The sequence below is a fragment of the Hippoglossus stenolepis genome, chromosome 5 (genome assembly GCF_022539355.2).
Source record: "Hippoglossus stenolepis isolate QCI-W04-F060 chromosome 5, HSTE1.2, whole genome shotgun sequence".
Classification (NCBI taxonomy): Eukaryota; Metazoa; Chordata; class Actinopteri; order Pleuronectiformes; family Pleuronectidae; genus Hippoglossus; species Hippoglossus stenolepis.
Genome location: NC_061487.1, coordinates 15,729,707 through 15,751,242, shown reverse-complemented (window position 1 = coordinate 15,751,242; position 21,536 = coordinate 15,729,707). Strand labels below are relative to the sequence as shown.

The window sequence follows — 21,536 nt, the reverse complement described above, 5'->3', positions numbered from 1 at the left end:
CCCTCTCTCCTAACTGCTTTTCTCTCCTTTCTTTCTCCTTCTCTTTTCTTTTGTCACTCAATTTTTTTCTTCCTCTGAATTTCTCAGACAGTATATACTTCAGGTTGTTTCAATAGTTAATTAGTTTGAATGTAGGAATAATGGCAGCAAACTGCGGGATCTCTAGAAAGTTAAAAATTTTAGCATTTCTCAGACATTATCTGTCTGAGTGTTTTGCTACTGACAGACGCACCTCCACCCATAGTCTCTATGATTGTTTGTGCACGTTGTGAAAGTGTGTATGTGCCTCTATGTGCGCCTGCTTACACACACACACACACACACACACACACACACACACATATATGTATCTATAAACATGTTTTGCATGTGTGCGTAAATTCACATATATCTGTGTGACGAACTGCTGATTCGATTTTAGAATTGTTTGTGTGTTTCAGCACATGCTTGTAGAAAAAAAGGAAATGCAAAGTATGAAGTGTGATCAAGAAGAGATAGAGCTTGTGTTTCTGTGTGCCTTAAAGAGAAATGTGTGTTGAAGGGTCATGCTGAATTGTATGTAGTGAGAAAGGGAGATAAGATGTGCGTGTGTGTGTGTGTGTGTGTGTGTGTGTTGTAAGAGAAAAGAGGAGAGAAAGAGAAGTGAGATGGGAAGGAGAGGGTGGGAGGAAGAGAAAGAAATGGGGTGATGCTGTGTGTATGTGTGCGCGTGTTTGCGTGTGTATGTGTGTATGTGTGTCTGTGTGTGTGTGTGCGTGTGTGTGTGTGTGTGCGTGTGTGTGCGTGCGTGTGTGTGTGTGGTGGAGGGCTGGTGGTGGAGGGGGGCAGGCACAGTCAGTTCTGATAACAGCAACAGTAGGAGGAGGATGAGCCGTGGGACCGCCCCACTCTTCCACAGATATAAATAGGAGGTGGATTTTTTTACTCCACTCATTTCTCCTGAAGGATGAGATCCCTGAAACACCTCAAACATCACTCCAGGAACAATGTGGTGAGTTTGTAACCCGACAGATGCAGAGAGATGTGTCGCTGCTGAAGCGTTACAGGGTGGTTGGTTAGTTGTTTTGCAGTTTGTTAGTGAGGTATTTACACTAACTTGTTTGTGTGTACGTGTGTGTGTGTGTGTGTGTGTGTGTGTGTGTGTGTGTGTGTGTGTGTGTGTGTGTGTGTGTGTGTGTGTGTGTGTGTGTGCGTGTGTGTGTGTGTGTGTGTGTGTTGTGTGTTAGGGGGAAGCCAGATTACTTTTCACATTCACATGAGTAGTGGGAAGACAGATAAAGAGTTGTGTTTCTGTCTGTGCCACACGTTTTCTGCTCCTGCTCTGATTGTTTGTCCTTAGGTGTCTTTCTAGCTGGAACTTTAAATGTGAAAGTACGGACTCTTGCATTCTCCTCCCCTACCCTCCTCTGTCTCCTTGTCATTTGTCTTTTTCTCTTTCATTTTGTCAGCCTTTCATTTTGCTGTGCTTTTTTCTTCTCTCTCCAGCTCCCCCTCCTTCCCTCCTTCCCCTCTTTCTCTCTCACTCACTCTGTCTTTCTGTCTCTCTCCGCCCCCCCCCCAGCACCACCAGCCCCCACCACCCCTCCCACTCCTTTTCCTTTCTCTCTTCCCTCCTCTCACATGCTCACTCAATCTCTCGTTCCCCTTCCCTCCCCTCCCTCTCCTCCCCTCTTTCTTTATCTTTCAGCCCCTCCATCTCATTTCTCTCTCCGTCTCCCTCCCTCCACTCCTCCCCCGCCCACAGCTCTTTCTCCTTCTCTCCATACCTCCCTCCCTCTCTTTTCTCTCACTCACAAACACACATATACACACACACACATACACACACACACGCTTTCAAATACACACCCAGTCTCTTTCCTTTTCTTTCTCACAAACACACAGTCTGTCTCTGTCTGACTACTTTAAAAGCAGTAATTATAAATGACGTGGTTATCAGGGCATCCAGGTCTACTCCCCTCTCCCAATACACACATACACACCCACACACCCACCCCTACCTTTATTCCTGCAATATCACTATCTCCTCTCCCTCTCCCCCTTTCTTCATACACTCTTTTCTTTGCTCTTTGTATTCTGTCAGTAAAGGAAGCAGCTCTTGCTTGCATGGCACAGATTGAAGGCTGGTGTGTAGTCTGAGATGAAACCAGGGGTCAGAGCTTCTTATATACATTTTCCTACCAGTCAGATTCATTGCCGAGAAATAACCTGAAACTAGTGGCCTACAATACTCACTTCTGCTTTACCAGAGAGAGCCAGTTTGGTCATACCACAATTTCTTCCTCATAGTTTTGCTGTTCTGCTTTTACAGGCAGTAGGGTAAACATGTGCATGTGGGTCTGAAACACTTCCGAACCATACAATTATGTTAGCGAGTCGTATGCATCGCTCTGGAATACAGAATGAGCTCGGAGCTCAATCGAATGTCTGTTATGGATATGAGACTCCCTGCCGGCATATATCATCTTTTTAAGGAAGCCCAGTGTGGCAGGCATTATGAAGTCGGTTACGGCGAGACTTTCTGAGTTTAGAGCTGAGGCGCTTTGCTCCTCATGAATGGGACAGATAGCTCCAGTGATGAGCTGACTGTGGTCAGCCAGGCTGTCTCGGGACCCCACAGGAAGTGCTGAGGACAGTCCACGGAAGTCCACTTCCTGGCTGGACCTGCATCCCTTGTTGTGTTCTTTATTATTCTAAAGCCTGTCAAGGAAGGAAGCGGGGTGCTAACACAGATCTGCCTTATCTCCTCAATCTAATGTTCTGTGGATTCAGAGCAAAGAAACAAGGCGTAGTCCGAATGCGGCTTTCACACTGTTACCCTGAAAAACATTATCTTCACACTCATTACAGGCCCGCGGAATAAGACTTTATGGCTTCTGGTGTCAATCTGGGACACTAAATCATCATAAGTAAATAACAGGACAATTTCAATATGAGGCTACAATGGGGAAATGGGGTTATACGAGGAAGTATTGTGTAAGGCTGATTTTGTAACAATGGAATAATGACAGAAAACAAACAGACTTTGCCTGTAGTTAATTTTTTTCTGACTTTTGTCATATGTTTTCTTCCAGGAGGAGGAGAGCAGCCGCTTGGTGCGGACCTACCCCAAGATGACTGAGAGCCAAGTGGATGTGGGCACGCAGACAGAGCCTGTGGTGGTGCTCTCGCTGGCTCAAGCAGCTGTTCTTGGTCTCATCTCCCAAAATGAAATCTTTGGGGCCACCATTGCTCCTAATGGCTTTTACACTGGGGAGCAGAGAGAGTGCCCTGCTCCACCACCTGAAACAATGGAGTATGAGTATGCTGACCAGCTGATAGGGGCCAACGGGGACTACATAGCTGAGCCTGCTGGGGAGCCAGAGCCTCAGCCCCATTGCAGTGAAAGAAGACGACCTGGGCCCCGAGGGAGGACCAAAAGGCCCAGGAACGATGGAGAATTACAGGGTCACCGACAGAAAGCGCAAAGTCCACAGGCTAAGATTAAAGGTGAAAGACTTGAGTCTAATACGCCTCCTTCCTGCATTCACATGAACAGCAGGCATAGTCCTGGCAAGTCAGAGGATCCTGTCTCCCAACAAGGGCCTCTGAAAGAGGAGCAGTCCTGCGGAAACTGTGCCTCATGTGTGAGAGATACACCCAGGCCACAAACAGATGGACAGTCAGAACAGGAACAGGAAGAAAGCACTGGTAGAGACAGGGAGAAAAAAGAAGAAGAGCTGGTGGTGGCAGAAGAAGAAGAGGAGGAAGCACTAAACCTTAAGACGAGTGGAGAGACTGGCAGTCCTCTCTCGAGCCGCTATTATGAGTCCAATGAGGTGGCGTATGAGTCTGCTGACATGTCCCTGCCAGGAGAGTACGAGGAAAATGGTCAGGCTATGCTGTGGTCGGACCCAGAAGGTCTCGCCAGGCGAATGCAGATTGACCGGCTGGACATCAACGTGCAGATTGATGAGTCTTACTGCGTAGATGTGGGAGAGGGTCTGAAACGCTGGAAGTGCCGCATGTGTGAGAAGTCATACACATCCAAATACAACCTTGTTACACATATCCTGGGCCACAATGGAATTAAGCCCCATGAATGTCTACACTGTGGGAAGCTCTTCAAGCAGCCGAGCCACCTTCAGACTCACCTGCTCACCCACCAGGGAACCCGACCTCACAAGTGCACCGTTTGTGAGAAGGCCTTCACGCAGACCAGCCACCTGAAGAGGCACATGCTGCAGCATTCGGACGTCAAGCCCTACAGCTGCCGCTTCTGCGGCCGTGGGTTTGCCTACCCCAGTGAGCTGCGGACACACGAGAACAAACACGAGAATGGCCAGTGCCATGTCTGCACCCAGTGCGGTCTGGAGTTCCCGACCTACGCACACCTGAAGCGCCACCTGACCAGCCATCAGGGACCCACCACATACCAGTGCACAGAATGCCACAAGTCCTTCGCTTACCGCAGCCAGCTGCAGAACCACTTGATGAAGCACCAGAACGTGCGGCCCTACGTTTGCCCAGAGTGCGGCATGGAGTTTGTCCAGATCCACCACCTACGACAACACGCTCTCACTCACAAGGTACAGGCAGCGCACGCCCTTGCACTTAAGGTACTGAAACCTGAAAATATGCCTTTAGCTTCTTTCACTTAAAGGTTCTCTGCATGAATCCTCATAGAAAACACAAAACATATTGCACACTTGCATTGCATTCTTTTTTCCAAAACCAGTTGCTTTGTAAACATAGCCATCAAAGGCCTCAAGTTTTTCTGTGTGACTCAACCCCCCCATTGTGTTTTGTGTTGTGTCATACGTGACTTCCTTCAGATGAATCATTCTCAGTCTTTCTCTCCATTTCATTTGTCTGTTTTATTCTATATGTATTTCTTTTCATGGCATTTGCTTTTGTTCAAATATTAAAGTAAAAGTTAAATAAATATTGAAACTAAAGAAAGACAAAAGTCGATTCTCTCCTTTGTGGAGACTTTTTCTACTCCATCTTTCAACACTTGGTGGGGCTCATGTTATCTACAAGAGACGGATCAAAAGCTAGAAAGCAATTGCTCAAGCACATGCACACACGTGAGCTCCTTGTGTGTTTCTTCCTCCTTTTTTATTTTTCCTCTCAAACATATATTTAGCCAAATTAGACGGACGGCTAACCCTCTTTTTATTTGTTTGTCACCCCAGGGTATGAAAGAATTCAAGTGTGACGTCTGTGCCAGGGAGTTCACCCTGTCGGCCAACCTGAAGAGGCACATGCTGATCCACGCCAGCGTGAGGCCCTTCCAGTGCCACGTCTGCTTCAAGACCTTTGTGCAGAAACAGACTCTTAAAACACACATGATCGTCCACCTGCCGGTCAAGCCTTTCAAATGCAAGGTGAGTGAACCGCACAGCCTTTTACATCAGCTCAAACTGGGCGTCCGTCACGATGGAGCTGGGACTGGTACTGACCATTGAGCTCTCATCCCTCAGGTATGCGGAAAGTCGTTCAACAGAATGTACAACCTCCTCGGCCACATGCACCTCCATGCCGGCAGCAAGCCCTTCAAGTGCCCTTACTGCTCCAGCAAGTTCAACCTGAAGGGCAACCTCAGCCGACACATGAAGGTCAAACACGGCATCATGGACACCTCAATAGATGGACATGGTGAGCAGCTTTATTCAATAATTACACCCTGCTTTGAATGACATTTGAATCAGCTGATGAGTTGTGTGTGGCAAATTTCCTTGTGGGGCTTCGTGTCACATTATTATCACTCAGTCTGTCTCTAATGCACTTTGACTCAGCATGTACTGTAATCTAGTGGCAAAGTGTTTTTGATGTGACTCTGTCCCTCCTTCTCCGTGTGTTTAGTAAATATAGAAGTGCCCGGATTAGACATGCCTGTCTCTATCAGTGGAGACTGATACTGAGGCACAAGAGGAGGAGGGGCAGTCTATACTGGCTGCCCCCAATGAAGGCCATATGTGTGTGTGTGTGTGTTTTTTGAGGACAGTGCAGGATCATGGTTGTGTCTTTGTTTACTTCTTCAGAACCCCCCCCAGACACAGAAGGCCAAGAGGACTACGAGGAGGAGAGCTTTGAATTCAGCGAACGAGAAAACCGGGCGAACAACAACAACACACCAGACATTGCTAAACTATCTCAAATTGAGTATTACAGCACCTATGGGAAGGGCGCAGGGCGTTTCAGCACTGCATGAATTATTAAAATGACCCCAAATTCAATATAAGTGTGAACTAATGAAAATGGGATTGTTCTTTTATTTTTGGCTAGTTTTTTTTTTCTGCTGTTAAAGGCATAGTGCTTTTGTTGTTCTTCAAGGGCATGAAGACGCCCAGCAAACTGCACATTCATATGCACTGGAATATTCGTACTGCTACTAAATTTGTAAATGTACACTTTTTAACTTAATTTACATAGTTTTCATCTCTAAAACACTGCAAATCTACTGAATACATATATTATATTTGAGAAAAGTGGACAGTCTAAAATACTTAAGAGATGGGTTAAAATAAATCTATATAAATACGTATATGTTGTCAGTGCTTTGTTGCTTAAAAACAGGATCATCCTCTGAGCCTTATTTGGAAAAGCACATTTTTTTCAACAAGCATCAAAAGCCTATGTTGATGTTTGTGCACTTACTCATTCAGACGACCTCTCAGTTTGCTGGGGTAAACTCATGTGGAGGGTTAAAGAAGGGAATAAGTGTAACTCCTCTTCTCACTTGCCAAAGCTTTTCAAGTCGCAGAGGTCAACAATTCACTTTGATTTATACTGTGATAAATTAAATTTGAGGTCTGTAAAATGACTTAAATTCCATTGGATTTTCAGTCCGTGTTTTATTGTATATTATTGTACAGGATGTATCAGTCGTCTTGTTTGATGGCTGGTGCTATAATCAGTGCGTTGCACTGAGGACCGCTGTGTCTACATTTTAGGTTTCTGCATTAACAAGCATCACCCTGTTTTGATCTCTAGTCTATGAATGTAAATGTTTCTGTGGAATGTTTTAAGATACTAATGGAAAGAAAAATCAAAATACCCTTTTTTTTTTCAAATGGTCGTAGCCCTTTACCAAAGAATTGGATCAATCTTGCAGCAGCAGGAACCGTCAGTGTCTTCGTTGACGGTGTGTAGAGCTGGGACATTGGATTTCTTGGGGTTCAGTCGGAGACCTCGTGAAATTACATTCAGGTTTCCCTCCCATCTGTAGATCTCTTCAAAAGATTACCACGGAGAGCGGACTATGGTACACCTCCTCTTTCCAACAAACCTCATCCAGGCCTTTACGAGACAAGACTGCAGCATTTTTCAAAACCAATGCAAACCCTGCATTCACATCTCAGCCCTTTTTTAATGGATGAATCTCAACAAGAATTGTCCCAAAAAAACTCGGAGAGAAATATTAAGTGCCCCAGTGTGTCTGTGAGAGCGTGCCATCCATCATGCTGTACTCTGGTCTCAAGTGATGAACGACAACCTCCCAACATGTGACAGGGCCATGGACCTCATGGAAAATGATTTGGGAAATGCTCAATCTATTCAGTTTCCCCAGTGCTTAGCTTTTCAAACTCGTAACCTGAAAAAAGGTATCCATTCGCAATGTCGATATAGCGCATTTAAAAATAAAAATGCTACTTTCTGTGCATTTTTTCAGCTTGTGTTCACTCCATCACTGTTTTAGTGATGCTACAAAGGGAAACGTGCTTAAATGGCTTTCTGTATTAGACATTAGTGTGGAGATGATGTGGATAGAAATGTATGTACAATGTTGTGTACCAGACAATACTGTAAAAAAATAAATTTATTTACCTTTAAAAAAAAGCCGAGCATTTGTTTGTTCTAAAAGAAAAAACACTAGTAATGGGTCAAACAAGGGATTTATTGGCAAATGTTTGACATAGGATTCAGTCCTGCCCAAGGCATTACACAGTAATCGAATACAGTACTTCACATTACAAAAATAAAACCTTGCAAACAAGTGGGATAGATCGTGAGGGAGGCATCAGGTGGAAGGACAACTCTCAACTGTTGACTAACCTAACAGAGCACTACACAACCCTATAAACAGTACTTTTTTTTTCTTCCTTCAGATGAAGTGCAAGTGGATTTATTGACCTTTTAAGTTAAAATGAGGTACAAAAACAGAGGAGTGACATGGCCATCTCCAGGAGAACTATATATTCTTTCAAGTCCTTCACTTGCCGAGGGCTTTCTCCAGGTTTGTCTTGATGGCGTCGAGGAAGTCCGTGGTGTTGACGTAGTGCTCGTCCAGCTTGACACTGAGAAGGCAAGACAGGACAGAGTAGATGAGAAAATTCAATATTGCACTACAAGAAACAAAAAAATAAATAGCAATACAATCAGTGAGGGGGGGGGTTTAGCATTGTTATTGCTGTTAGTAACAGTTCTTCTAATGACTTGAATATTTGGTTTTGATGCTTGATTTTTGCATCTTAATTAAACGTGGTACGACTTGGGACAACAATACAGCTGCATTGTTTAAAAAATAAATGTCCTTCTGTATTTACATGTGTCTACAGAAATGTAGTGTCATTAAGAAAAGTAACATTCATTATTTGGCTCATATGTGAGGTTCAAACCTTCATGGATAAAAAACAATAACAAAAAAAGATGCTAAAAAGAAAAAGATGGAAACAGGCCAGTGCAACTATTGATAATCTAGAACAAATACCAGTCATGTGCAGAAACAAGATGGTGAACAACACCTCCACCAGAGCTACCTAACCCTTGATAAAAGGGTTTAATAGAACGTTTAAAGAATAAAATATTCAATCTGTACCTGCATCTAGTCGAACAGTCTGGCAATACTTTGTTCTTCTTCATTCATGTGCATTTGAAATCAGCAAAAATGCACATGCGTAATATTTCATTATAATAAAAGTCTCCTGGATCCACATTGTCATTTGCAACAGAATGAGGAATCTTTTTTTTCTGACCATGGACTCATGTTCAAACAAACTTCCCCAGTATTAGTCATGTTTGAGTTATTCAGCAAACACACTGACATGTATTGCATGATAGCAGATCACAAGTGGAGTAAGAACCAACGAGGTTCAGACTGATCATGGTGGTGATTTAATGAAAGAGAATATTTTCATCTAAAGTTAAAAAGGAGGAACTCTGCCACTTAACGTCCCAAATTATTCATGTTTGTGTGCAATTATGGACTTGATGTCCCAAAACATAAACATGAATCATCAACTAAATAGATACACTTTATAAATTAAGCCTGCACCTAAAGATTATTTGTATCACTGATAAATTTACTGATAATCTTTTTCAATTGTTTGGTGTATAAAATCTCAGCAGTGAAAAATGGCCGATACAATATTTAACAAGCCAAGGTTCAAAATGCAAACAGCATCATCAGAAGCACATTCTCACTATTACAAAGGATTGTAACTAAGGGTATGCTTAGCATTTTCTCCAAAACATTGTTGAAAATATAACATTTCTAATAACTCCTTGTTTTTTAATATTTACATGCAAACCATTTTCAGTGCTTACAGGTGCCTGATGAGTGCATATCCACGTTGGTTTCTTTCATACTGGTTATTCTACATGCTCTAGGTGTGATGTCCCACGGGTAACAAGAGCTTTCCACTTTTTATTTTCAGCGTCTCTGGGGCCAGATGCTTCCTTACACCTTCAGAAGTCTCCCAGGTAAAATATGCCATTTTTGTAACTATGCACTCACCCAAGACATTTGGGTTTGAAACTGATGACTCCATTCAACATGTTGAATGTGTCTGAACACGTCGACTGTGCCTTCGTGGATGTACTGCCTGACACGGAGGATAAAGATCCCTATTGGATATGTCCAGCATATTACTGAACTCATGCTCAAGACCATCTAATGAAAATGGCTACTGAGTGTAAATAATCATCACCGTCATCATCTTAGTAAGTTACGTGTTACAGAAGTCAATGTTACCTTAACAGCTGCAATGTAAAACTAAAGTTTTAATTTAGAAATAAACTTACTTGGGCAGGCCATGGATGCAGCCTGCGAGATCCTTGGTCATAATACCACTCTCAACAGTCTCAACACACACCCTCTCCAGTGTTTGGGAGAACCTGCAAGACAAACACACATATTTAGAACGTTCATCTCCTCAAAAGGTGAGTGTGTTTGCTTTAATATCACACTTCTCTTACTTAATAAGGTCTGAGTTGCCGTCAAGTTTGCCACGATGCTCCAGGCCTCTGGTCCAGGCAAAAATGCTGGCAATGGGGTTGGTGCTGGTCGGCCTTCCCTGAAAATACAGTTGAGGATAATGTTAGAGTTTTAACTACACGACCGGTATTCATTCAAATAATGATTGCAGAGCATTGATCATGCACTAGTTGCAGGCATCTGTGTAAACTTGTCCTTCCTTATTTTCGCCACATGATGGCAGTATAACGCCACAGATTACAGTCTCCTTGCCAGGTGATATTTTGGCTTCTCACATTTTCAGTCTCACTGCTCAGCTGAAATGTTCCCAATACAGAGCTGCGTGGTTACTGACCTTCTGGTGCTCGCGGAAGTGCCTGGTCACGGTGCCGTGGGCAGCCTCAGCCTCGATGGTCTTGCCGTCAGGGCAAACGAGAACTGATGTCATCAGTCCCAGAGAGCCAAAGCCTAAAACAGGAAACAAAATGTGCCAGAAATGTTAAGGATCTTGTGGGTTTCAGTATTTTGTAAGGACATTATTTCTTAAGAGGTAAAAGAGTTTTCCAAACAGCATCTCACCCTGTGCCAGGATATCAGACTGAACATCTCCGTCATAGTTCTTGCAGGCCCACACAAAGGCTCCAGAAGACTTCAGCACTTGGGCGACCATGTCATCAATGAGCCTGTGCTCATACCAGATCTTCAGCTTGTCAAATTCAGGCTTGTAGTTCCTGTAAAGAAAACACAATAAATTAGAGTTACATTTGGCTATTTAAAATGTTAAACAAAAAATTACAAAATTTAAAATGAATGTGGCCCAATTATCTATAATAGTGTCTATAATCATAATCTTCATGTTTCTAAAACAAAGATAAAACACATAACAGTTTCCTTGTGCCACAAAAAGGGGACCAGAGACAGATGATGCTCACTTTTCAAAGACTTCCTGGAAAATGTCTTTAAATCTGCCGTCGTAGGCTTTGAGAATGGTGTTCTTCGTGCTCATGTACAGGGGCCACTTCTTGCCAATAGCATACTGGAAGCAGCTGTGTGCAAAGCCTGTGATAGACTGTTGGGAGAAAAAACAGTTTGTGACTACTGTAGGTTTTATCAGTACTCGAGAGGTGAACAACCTTCCCCTTGTCAAGTTGAAAGTTATCTACGATGACCTCTGATGTTGTTAAATCAAACAGACCCTCTGACGAAGGCAAACATAACAGTGGCAAAGCCGGTTGGATAAAGTTGGTCTACTGCTTACGACTGCTGTTTAAGTTGTATTTAAAAAGGTGTTGGCAGAATTCAAAAGAGACATTAGGTTCATTAAGCATCAGTGTTAAAATAAAACAGGTTTACATATAGTAGTCTCAGTCATATGCGGATAAATGCATAGGTAGTAACTAAATGAATGTGAGCTTCAAGAAAGGTTTTGTGAATATTTTCAAAGTAACAAATGCAAAGGAAATTTACCACAAACTGTTTCCCTATTTATTCCTGAACCATTTTTCAAAATTAACATGTCCAATACAAATCTAGGGTTGTATTGAACTGGATAAACGTGTTGTTGTAGGGTTGTATTTTGACAGAGCATCTCCAGCCTCATCCTTTTGAGTGTACACTCACCTCATCTGTGTTGTACATGCCCATTCCACAGCCACCACCAGGAAAGTCATAGACCTCCCATTCCTTGCCTGGACTGCCATTGGCAGGTGTGAAGATCATCTTGAATTTGCCGGGCTGGTCCACAACAAAGTCTGTTGCTTTGTACTGCAGAAGAAACACAGGAAGTTTAAATCAACTTTAAGTTATTTGACAAAGATCCTGAAAATACCTAATTTAAGTAACTTTTTAAAAAGACGTGAAATTCTCTTTAGACCCACCTGATCACCGAAAGCGTGTCTGCCGATGGTGATGGGCTGCGTCCAGCCTGGTACAAGTTTCGGAATGTTCTTGCAGGTGATTGGCTCACGGAAGACTGTGCCACCCAGGATGTTCCTGATGGTTCCGTTGGGGCTCTTCCACATCTTCTTCAGGGAAAACTCTAGACATAGAAATTACTTTGAGAAGAATGCCACCAAACATTCACTTTATCTCAACATGCACTGCCGGTCAAATATTTTGGATCACACTGAAGACATTGTATGCAGTAAGTAAAATGGGAGACGACTTGCATAGTATTTGGTGAGACTCTGTCTCTAAAGCAGTCAAGTGATTACACAGACTGGGCTTTTATTCATGTCCTGATAGTAGTAGTAGTAAAGCACAAACTCTAACAAGCCTCGCTCCCTGACATTTTGATTACTTTTCACTGCAGATGTAATTTGATATTCCATTCGGTAAATCAACGAGTCTAAAGCACATAGTCTACCTTCCACTCGGTCTTCGTCGGGGGTGATGGTGGCACATTTGACCGCCACATTGTACTTCTTAGTAGCCAGGGCAGAGTCGATGGTGACCTGGTCGTCGGTCTGGTCACGGTACGGAAGACCCAGGTCATAATACTTCAGCTCAACGTCGACATTGGAAAGGATGAGCTAAAAGACCACAAACAAAAACAAAGCAAGAATTAGCCTCAACAACTTTATCTAATCACTTTCAACTTTTTTTTCATGAGACTGAACAGAAATACCATCCCGCAACACATTCTGGGATCATTTGATTTTTACAGTACAATATTACTCGTGATAATAAGGAGAGAAAAGAAAATTTTGATCTCATGCTTCTCTACGCCCCCCCGAGCCAACACACCATCTGCTTACTCCTGAAGGCAATCAGCCAGTCACTGAATGTAACCACAGATGCCCCTCCCCCCATCATTCATACATAATCTTCATATCAACGTGTCAGTCTGTGCTAAAAAAATAAATAAATAACACAGGCGAGGCAGACAGCGTGGGCTTGCCCTCCTCTGAGAATCACACCCGTGTTTGTGTGTTTACCCTACCACCCCTGAAAACCACTCTATCACCTTTTCCTTGATGAACTCCCAGATGATCCTGGTCATCTCGTCTCCGTCCATCTCCACCACCGGCTGGGCCACTTTGATGCGTTTGTCAGCATCTGTCAATCAAACATGCAGAAGGGTTCAGGTAAAATTGGATTTCATTCACATCAAAATGCTTATCTATTTTACAATTGGATAGTGCTAAGAAAATAAATAACACAGGAAACGATATTTGATTGGAAAGAAGACAAAAAAGAGATCCTGTTTTCAGGATATCTGCAGAGGAAAGGCAGTGTTTTCTTTTTCCTGTTTACTTTCACCAGATAGTATCTGAGTCTTAGAATAGGCCTGCCACAATTGATTATTCTCTTCAATACTAGTTTTTTGAATATTATCATTGCTGCCACTTAAAAAAAAAAAAAGAGTCTGCCTATGAAGTATCAAATGATATCTGCAAATCTTTGGATTTTTTAACAATTTGATAATAGTTATTGCCCATACATATTCTAATTATCAACTACTTGTTAAAGCTCCACTCAGGACTTACGGTCATAATTTCCATGTTAATATCATTAATAACTTTTTAACAATTTACATGGTGCTGACAAGACCAGCCAACTGACTTACAATTTAAATTGTATTGCATTTGGAGTTTACAGACTAAAAATATAATCAGTAAACCCAAAACAAACATTGGTCCCTTCATATATGAACATATTGAAGATTTATTTTGAACATGAATGAACAGGCAGGTTGTGGAGTGTCCTTGTAAACACAAAGGTTACATTTTGTATTTCTAAACAAAGTAATTGTTTAAGTATTCTTTTTGTTTCTATTCAAATACTGCACTACTGAGCATTTGTGTGCATGTGACACAAACAAATCAGGCCCCACTAACACTGCTTTATAAAAAGGGACTTACTGCCAAGATCTTTGCAGCAAACCTTTAATCTGTAGTTGCTGTTCTAATTATAACTTACATTTGGCAAATGTGAAAATATCAATTTAAACTCTATAGTTTTCTCAAATACTTTTGCCAAGATGATGATTGGTTTAAGTCTATGTACGGCCTTAAAAAAAAAAAAAACACGTGTAAGAGAAAAATCCTTTCTTACTTGCATTAAAGTTTAAAAACATGGATATATAACCAAGTGTGCTATATTTTCAAGCGAACAATGACTTTAGGAAGCATGATCACTTCTTTGCTTTCCAATTGCATCAACATGCAGTGGGATCTCTAAATAATTGCTATCTGTTCTCTTTCTGCTCAGTGTGTGAGTGTCCTGCCAGAAAGATCTTTCCAGTGAATAGAAAAGTACAGGGGGGGGGTGCAGAGGATCAAGTGACTCTCAGGTTTCCCAGCCAAGTTAATGCCCCCCCACCACTGCTACTAAAGCCTTCCCACGATAATGCAAGGGAAATAAGGATTCTAGCTTTCCTACAAGCTTTTCAATGAATTTAATAAAAAGTCAAACATCCACGTGGGTAAGTGAATGCATTTGACCTAGTTGAGATTCTGAAGCCTTAGTAGCACCTGTCAAAACAGCTCGTGCTCTGCTCCAATGCACCAGACATGTAACATGAGCCCTGCAGGGTTCAGATAAACGACCATGAAGCACTGAAAATAACCTCATAGCCAACTTGTGACCTTTATGTTACGCAAAAGCATGTGGACGGGTTCACAGGCACGTCGATAGTCTGCTGTAATTTGTATGACCAGCGGCACATCAGAGTCTCCCGAAGTGTCACTAAGAAAACTTATGTGTTACGGTTTGTCTAGCTAGCTAAGGTTGCTAGGCAATGTGAACTTGAGAAAGAAGCACCAGGTGTTGAATGTCACTCTGCGCACAATGAGGGTAAAGTTCACTCATCACTCAACCCGTTTCCCCATCAGGTGCTTGTTTGGCACATTGTTGCCAGTGAGCTTTCCTTGACCATAAACTGCATTTTTTCTTCTAAATTCATTATCAGGTTTTGTCCTTTCTATCCACTACAGGCTACAGGGCCAGATGAGTCTCTGCAGCGGTTCATCATGACATGGATTAGTGATTAACATCTATTCTGATTTTAACCTACATCTGCTAAAACAGGAATCAGCCATCACAGGGGAGATGGGGGTGGGGAGCGCAGGAGGGAGCTGAGTAGGTTATGTAACTTCGGAGCATATCAACCAACTGGAGGCTGAAGGGTGAGCTGAAACAAAGTCATGTGGGCCGGCTTGCCACATCATTCGCACATGCATCGAGTATAGGTCTGCAAGGTTTTTTCCCCCTATTGCAATGGTAGCAAGGTCTTTTGGTTAAACAAATAGTAAAAGGAAAATACAGAAACCTACCACTTTTAGTCTACACTTACTATTGAATAGGACTAGGTATCATTCAAAAAGATTGTGTACTAGTTGAAATATAATGCCTGAAGTCAGTGGTTAAATCAAGCAGTTTTAAACCCTGCTTTTGAGTGTAAACACGTCTTCCCACTAAACCGCTCAATTATTCTAATAATCATATTTCTTAGATGCTTCAATCTTTAACTTTGGTCAAATCTCAAATCGGCTGTCAAATAATTGAACTAAATGTAGTTCGATAAAAAACTAATTGTGGTTTAAATGCAGGAAACATCTCATGAAAGAACAAGTAAACAAGATTTAACCACCTGGCCCCACATTCGCTGCCAACTTTGAGCATTTAGTGGTTTTAAATACCCGGTTTGTACCAGACGGTATTTGTCAACTAATTTTAAAACCCGAGCTGGGGCGGTTGGATATTTACTATGTGCTCAACTTGGCCCAAGTTGTCAAGGGTAATTTAAAATAATGAGTGTTTTGACCGGAACAACCTTTGGCTGCGTGTCCTCTGTGGTTAACCATCAACAAAGACAGGCAAGCCTTAAACCAGTTCAGTTTTGATCCTGCACCAAATAAAGGCATGCGTATGGTCGAGTAAAATGACAAGCTGCTACTGAACTGTTCTGCCATAAAGGAGAAACAAATGCAACACTTTAAAGTTTACAAGCTAGTGTTGCAGACTGACAAGGGCTTTGTACTCTCTCTCCTCTACAGACATCCACAGCCAGGAAATGGCATGCTGTTCAGTTTTACGAGCAGTGTGAAATTTGAAAGGCCGTGTAATTGCAGCGAACGCCGTGTGAATTGTGGCTGCAATAACATTAAGCAATCGACATTGTCTTTGGTAGGATTGATATTGCAGATAATTCTGAATTAAAAACTTAAGGAACGTAGTGACAGAGCTGACAGGCGAGTGTTTGAACAGATTGTACACCGATATCTAAAGGATTTGTTTAATTTGCATTTAAGAGCAGCACATGTCACTTTAACAAAATTAGTTGTTTGCGCTGCCTGAGACAAATCTGTGAGTGCAAACTTCACCAAAGACAAGCTTCAAATCTCAATGACATGTTGCCTCGATCACAAAGTGCCCTTCAACTGGCCCACTGCTTTATCAACAAACCACTGGTGCTAGTCTGGTTTCGCATGGGAGCACATCTACTGAAACACCAGGACTTGTAGGGTTGCAAATCCCTGCTGCAGGAGATCTTAAAAAATGTCTGCAGAGCCCACGTGATGAACCTGGATCCCTGCTCCAAATCTCAGAGAGAGAAACAAAAACAAAAAAAAACTAATTTTGGTTGGTGTCCTTAAAAGACCAGTCAACCTTGGGAGGCAGCGTTAAGGGTTAAAGATAAAGTCTCGGGAGGTTTTACAGTTAAACGCTGTATATATATATATAACGGTCATACGCGGTGAAATGCGAATAGCTGCATGGCAGAAGTCTGGAGCTGAGCCAGACGGAAAATATAATGTAGGACAGACTAAAGCTGCGGCAGCCATTGCTCGGTATAGCGGAGTCTCGTATGCGGCGGCTGACCTTGTCGAAAGTTTTCCAGGGCAGAGTCGTGTTAATGTCACGACGGCTGAAGAGCAGATCATCATGTGTGATCCGGATCATCTGACCTGGTTTAACAGCGATGTGTTTACCGTGTGATCGGCCCCAGCGACGGGCGACAACACGTCCTCACACGACCCCCAAAAAAACCAATTTGACTCATCCGCTGCCTTTGTTATTTCAGGGGGGGGTTGCTAATTCCCCTCCATGATCTGTTCCCTTCTCTTTCGACGGGAAACGGGAAGTGAACTCCCGAAGCCCCTTCAGCGTCCACCATGGGTTTAATGTAACCGGTGTTTCATTCATTTCTAAAAAACCGCGCAGCTGCACATCGCCGTCAACTGTTCAGTCAAACTTTAGACGGAGCAGAAAAGACAAAGACGGCGGCTCTGCCTCGGCTCGTCGGGGTTCACAGCCTCGGAGTCGGCTCTCGTGTTTCTCGACCTTTGCTCAACGTGCCCCTCGATGAGCCAAAGAGCCTCCATTAACGAGTTTAGAGCCCCCGGCGCTCAGGAAACCATTCAAACTAGCGGCAGCATCCTGGCGTGCTAGCTGCGTTAGCTCCGGACTAACGGACTCCCAGCTAGCCGCTCTCTAGCTGGACAAATACAACCCGGGCAGCGTAGAAAAGGGCTATTTAAACACAAGTACATCTGTTTGGCGTTAATATCACGGCGGCTGCCGCTGAAAGCCGGTTCTCCACTCACAGTTTCTTTGTTGCGAAGTCTGGCAGTTCGCAGCCGGAGCGAGCACCGCGGGGTTCCGGGAGAAAGCGGTGGCGGCAGACCTCGACAGGGAGCTGACTACTTTCAGATATCCAGCCATGACGCCGCGGCCCGAGTCACTTCAGTGGTCAACACACGACGGAGCTCGGAGGAGAGAGAGGGCAAACCGACCGGAGGCTCCCCAAAATAAAGTGAGCCGCGGCGCCGCCCTCCTCCGTCCTCCTCCTCCTCCTCCCCGGCGGGACGCGCCGAGCATACGTCAGAAGTCACTCAGACACCGAGAGGAGGACCCGTGGGAGGCCCGGGGAGAAGCTCCACACGCTCCTGTGTTAGATCAGAGGAGTTTGAAACCAAACTAATCATTATGTTATATTATAGTCAAGGATTGTTTTTGAATCAGGGCCCACAGTTTACACAGAGGAGGAATTATATGTCCAACATCCATGCACAACCCACACTAAAGTCATTCATTGTTTACAGTTAGCTCCATAGCTTTGAGCAAAGCCACACATCATTCAGTCTATTTGACAATCGATCCTTGTTCAAGCACATTGTGTGTTTCCAAAAAAAGCTTGGAAAATAGCAACTTGTTGGAGGGATGGTTCACCCAAAAAATGAAAATGCACTCATTATCTACTCACCACTGTGCCGATGGAGGGATGAGGGAAGTGTTTGAGTCCACACAGCACTTCTGGAGTTTCAGGGGTAAACAGCGTTGCAGCCAAATCCGATCCAATTGAAGTAAATGGTGACCAATTCTTCAAACATAATTCCATACTGCTCCTGTGGTGTCATCCAAGTGTCTATAAGCCCAATATTATATGTAGATAATGATTGAATTTTCATTTTTAGTTGAACTATCCCTTTAAGTTATTGGCAGTAAAGACCGTTTTTCGCTTGTCTGGCTTTTGTCTGCATCTGCAATAGGATTAGATACACTCAGTATTCACTCCCCGGTCAGATTACTCTGCAGTAGACACAGGTTTTTATTTTTTCCGGCTGTGATTGGCAGTGATGGAAATGAGAAAACCTGAGCGAACACGCTAATTCTGTAAGACACCAAAGTGAAAAAGGCTAATTGGATTTAATTTGTACACGGGGACATCAACCATCACTAAAAGCAGAACAAGTCAGTGCATATTGATTTACTTTGAAAAATGACTTTTTGTGACCCTGCATAAGATTATTGACCTGGATAATGAATTTAGTTTGTTAGTTTTTTATGTCAATTGACTGATTTTTAACTTCATTTGAGTCATATTTGATTTGGTTGATCTTGCATTGTAAAATTGGACTGTGTTGCCTATTCATGGCTGACTGTCCACACTTTGTATTTTGTACATTGGCAAATAAAGTGACTGGGGACAAACGAGGACAGAAGCAAAGCAGCAACATAGCTAAACACCTAAACAGCCTCGTGTTTTTACAGACGGACAGTTGGGAGTCCAGGGCAGAGTTAACCCTGACCTCCTCACATCAGGATGATCCCATGCAGGCTCCACTGTCTGACTTCACCAGGGTTTATACATTAACAGTAGGTTCTTCATGTCTTCCCTCACAAGCCAAATTCTCCTAAACACTGTAGAAATGAATGATGAGGTGTTCTCAGGTTTTGGTAAAACTGGGCAATACGTTAAAATGTTTGCTTTATTTCAGTCTCATATAGGTCCATGTTTGTATAAAATGAAAATAGAATAAAAATTAAATAAATGACAAAACATAAATACAACCATCACACTTCACACAAGTCAGGAGGGATTAAGAACACAGACAGACTATTGTTCAAAAACAAGATAAATATCGAGTGTTGTCTCAGTTAAGGCCCCTATAATCACATTATTTGAGTCAGTTAATCAAAACATAAACTTATCCTCAGCAGAGCATGAAAGGTGGGCACATTGCTATAGCCACAATCATAAGGCTTGCACTTGTCCATCTTGGAAGCTTGAGCAAAATGAATGCGTCATTGCATACCACCTGATGCTTTTCCAGTTTTGCAGGACTGTATTTGCACCATAGAGTAGCTCTGCAAAGTGTAGTACAGTGGGCTCTAAAAAGGGATATTTTAACATCATCTGAATAAACAACATCAATAATTATCGTCCAATATACATCGATACATTGCTTTTGCGTAGTTCAAGCACAGTGAGGACACATCCACAGTTAAAAACCATATTGTTATATTGAGACAATGATAGGAGCCAGGGAGATAAGACGAGGAGCCAGGAGCTGGAGTCAGGAGCCGTGGACCGAGCGGATAGATCTGCAGGGAAGAGGAGACAAGGGTCAGGATACCAGGAACAGGTCTGGAGCAGGACACCATCTTGCACAGAGACAAAGCGACACAAAACAATAACCAACGGATGTTTGCTGGCAAAGTGGTGGTAGCAGAGCGGAATATTTATAAATGGCTTGATGATGATGAGGAGGAGGTGGAGGAAGAGGAGCTGCAGCTGGTGTGACTCGGCTCCGACTCCAGCCCACTTTTATCCACTCAGAAACACACAGGCAGAGAGAGGGAGAGAGAGCCACAGGTGACAACAGGTTAGGGAACCAGAGTGAGAAGTAGAGGGGGAGTCAGGGGAGGATGCTGGGGGCAGAAGTGACCGTGTGAAGTCAGACAGTAGGACAATAAAGGTTAAAATAGGTTAAAAGACCATTGTTACCGTGCAAACAGATCTACATGAGTTGTTTGATGTATATCTTGCAGAGATGCATTCAAATCAGAACCTGCAGGCCTCTCTAAAGAGATATACTCTCAATAATATAAACCTTCCAGAAGGCAATTTATCACTAGAAAATTGTGATTAATTGAAGTAAACATCATACATTGATAGACATGGCCAAATTGACTGAGATCCCAAATCCTGTGCAGGATTGGTACAGGATGTTCCAAAATGCCTCAGCAGAGGGCCCTCTAAATTTAGCAAGGGAAAGTTACCATACTGGGAGAAGGACCGGGAAGTGTATCATGCAGTCACATGATCGGCTCGGTGGTGAGCCAGCAGCAGAGACACACAGGTCACCTCTGAGGTGGTTACATTTGCGAATAGGGGACCTGCACTGAAACAAAGACCCAAAGTAAACACAGCAAGTAATACTCATACAAAGTCTCAAACTGCATGTAAAGCAACATTCTTTACATTGTGTTCATAACATTAAAGAGAAGGTCAGTGAAGGTCAGCTGTTTTATTTTGTCCCTGAAATGAGGTCAGACAAGGGACAATGGCGGTTACATAATCCTTTGACTTTTACAGCAACCTTTGAACTGGAGGAATGTAAACATGTCTACATGCAGCCCACCTCCACAGACACTCAGCTGCTCTGAGGAAAGTCACTCTGAGATGTCACCCTGAAAACACACGGCTCCTTATTTAGTCCCCGTCCAGACTCTTTCTCTGAACTTGACAATGGTGGGGTGACTTATTGTCTTAACAACGTCAAAACTTTTACCCTCAACAGACTAAATGCTTTATTTCGAGAGTCAGTTGCTAAGCTGCAGCTCTGATCAGGCTTTTAATTCACATCTGTGGGTGTGATGCTATTATTACTGCCATGTCTGTGCTGCTGCTGCTGGTTTGATCTTTTGTCCGATCGTACAGTAGCAGAGACACGTCTTCATTTGCTTGCAGGAGTTTAGGATATAATTTGATGCTATATAAAGTACTTTGTCTGGGTTCTCAGACTTGATTGTTAACTGTGCGATGTGAAAAAATAAAACTGATTCTGGGGCCTTATTGTGATGCATTTGCGCCATCTACTGGAGTCCTTTAGAAGGCACCCCGAGG

General features: G+C 43.0%; 2 protein-coding genes across 3 annotated transcripts; one reads left to right on the top strand and one right to left on the bottom strand.

Annotated features, from left to right (window-relative positions):
• Positions 1 to 845: 845 nt before the first annotated feature.
• Positions 846 to 7,824, top strand: znf710a (zinc finger protein 710a). 2 transcript variants are annotated; one of them, XM_035156194.2, is made up of 5 exons: positions 846 to 991; positions 3,075 to 4,568; positions 5,178 to 5,369; positions 5,466 to 5,640; positions 6,027 to 7,824. In XM_035156194.2, exons 1-5 carry the CDS (start codon positions 947 to 949, stop codon positions 6,194 to 6,196), a joined length of 2,076 nt encoding a protein of 691 aa, XP_035012085.1. In that variant the 5' UTR covers positions 846 to 946; the 3' UTR covers positions 6,197 to 7,824. The 2 variants fall into 2 exon arrangements, with proteins under 2 accessions (XP_035012085.1, XP_035012084.1); XM_035156193.2 differs by having other exon boundaries at positions 3,075 to 4,598.
• A 37-nt stretch (positions 7,825 to 7,861) lies between these two features.
• On the bottom strand, positions 7,862 to 17,940 carry idh2 (isocitrate dehydrogenase (NADP(+)) 2). The gene is made up of 11 exons (XM_035156197.2): positions 17,731 to 17,940; positions 13,146 to 13,237; positions 12,546 to 12,711; positions 12,058 to 12,218; positions 11,801 to 11,944; positions 11,113 to 11,249; positions 10,760 to 10,911; positions 10,536 to 10,648; positions 10,183 to 10,280; positions 10,009 to 10,101; positions 7,862 to 8,282 (listed from the first exon to the last, which is right to left on the bottom strand). The coding sequence occupies exons 1-11, from the start codon at positions 17,846 to 17,848 to the stop codon at positions 8,198 to 8,200; spliced, it is 1,359 nt and encodes a 452-aa protein (XP_035012088.2). The 5' UTR covers positions 17,849 to 17,940; the 3' UTR covers positions 7,862 to 8,197.
• Positions 17,941 to 21,536: the final 3,596 nt, after the last annotated feature.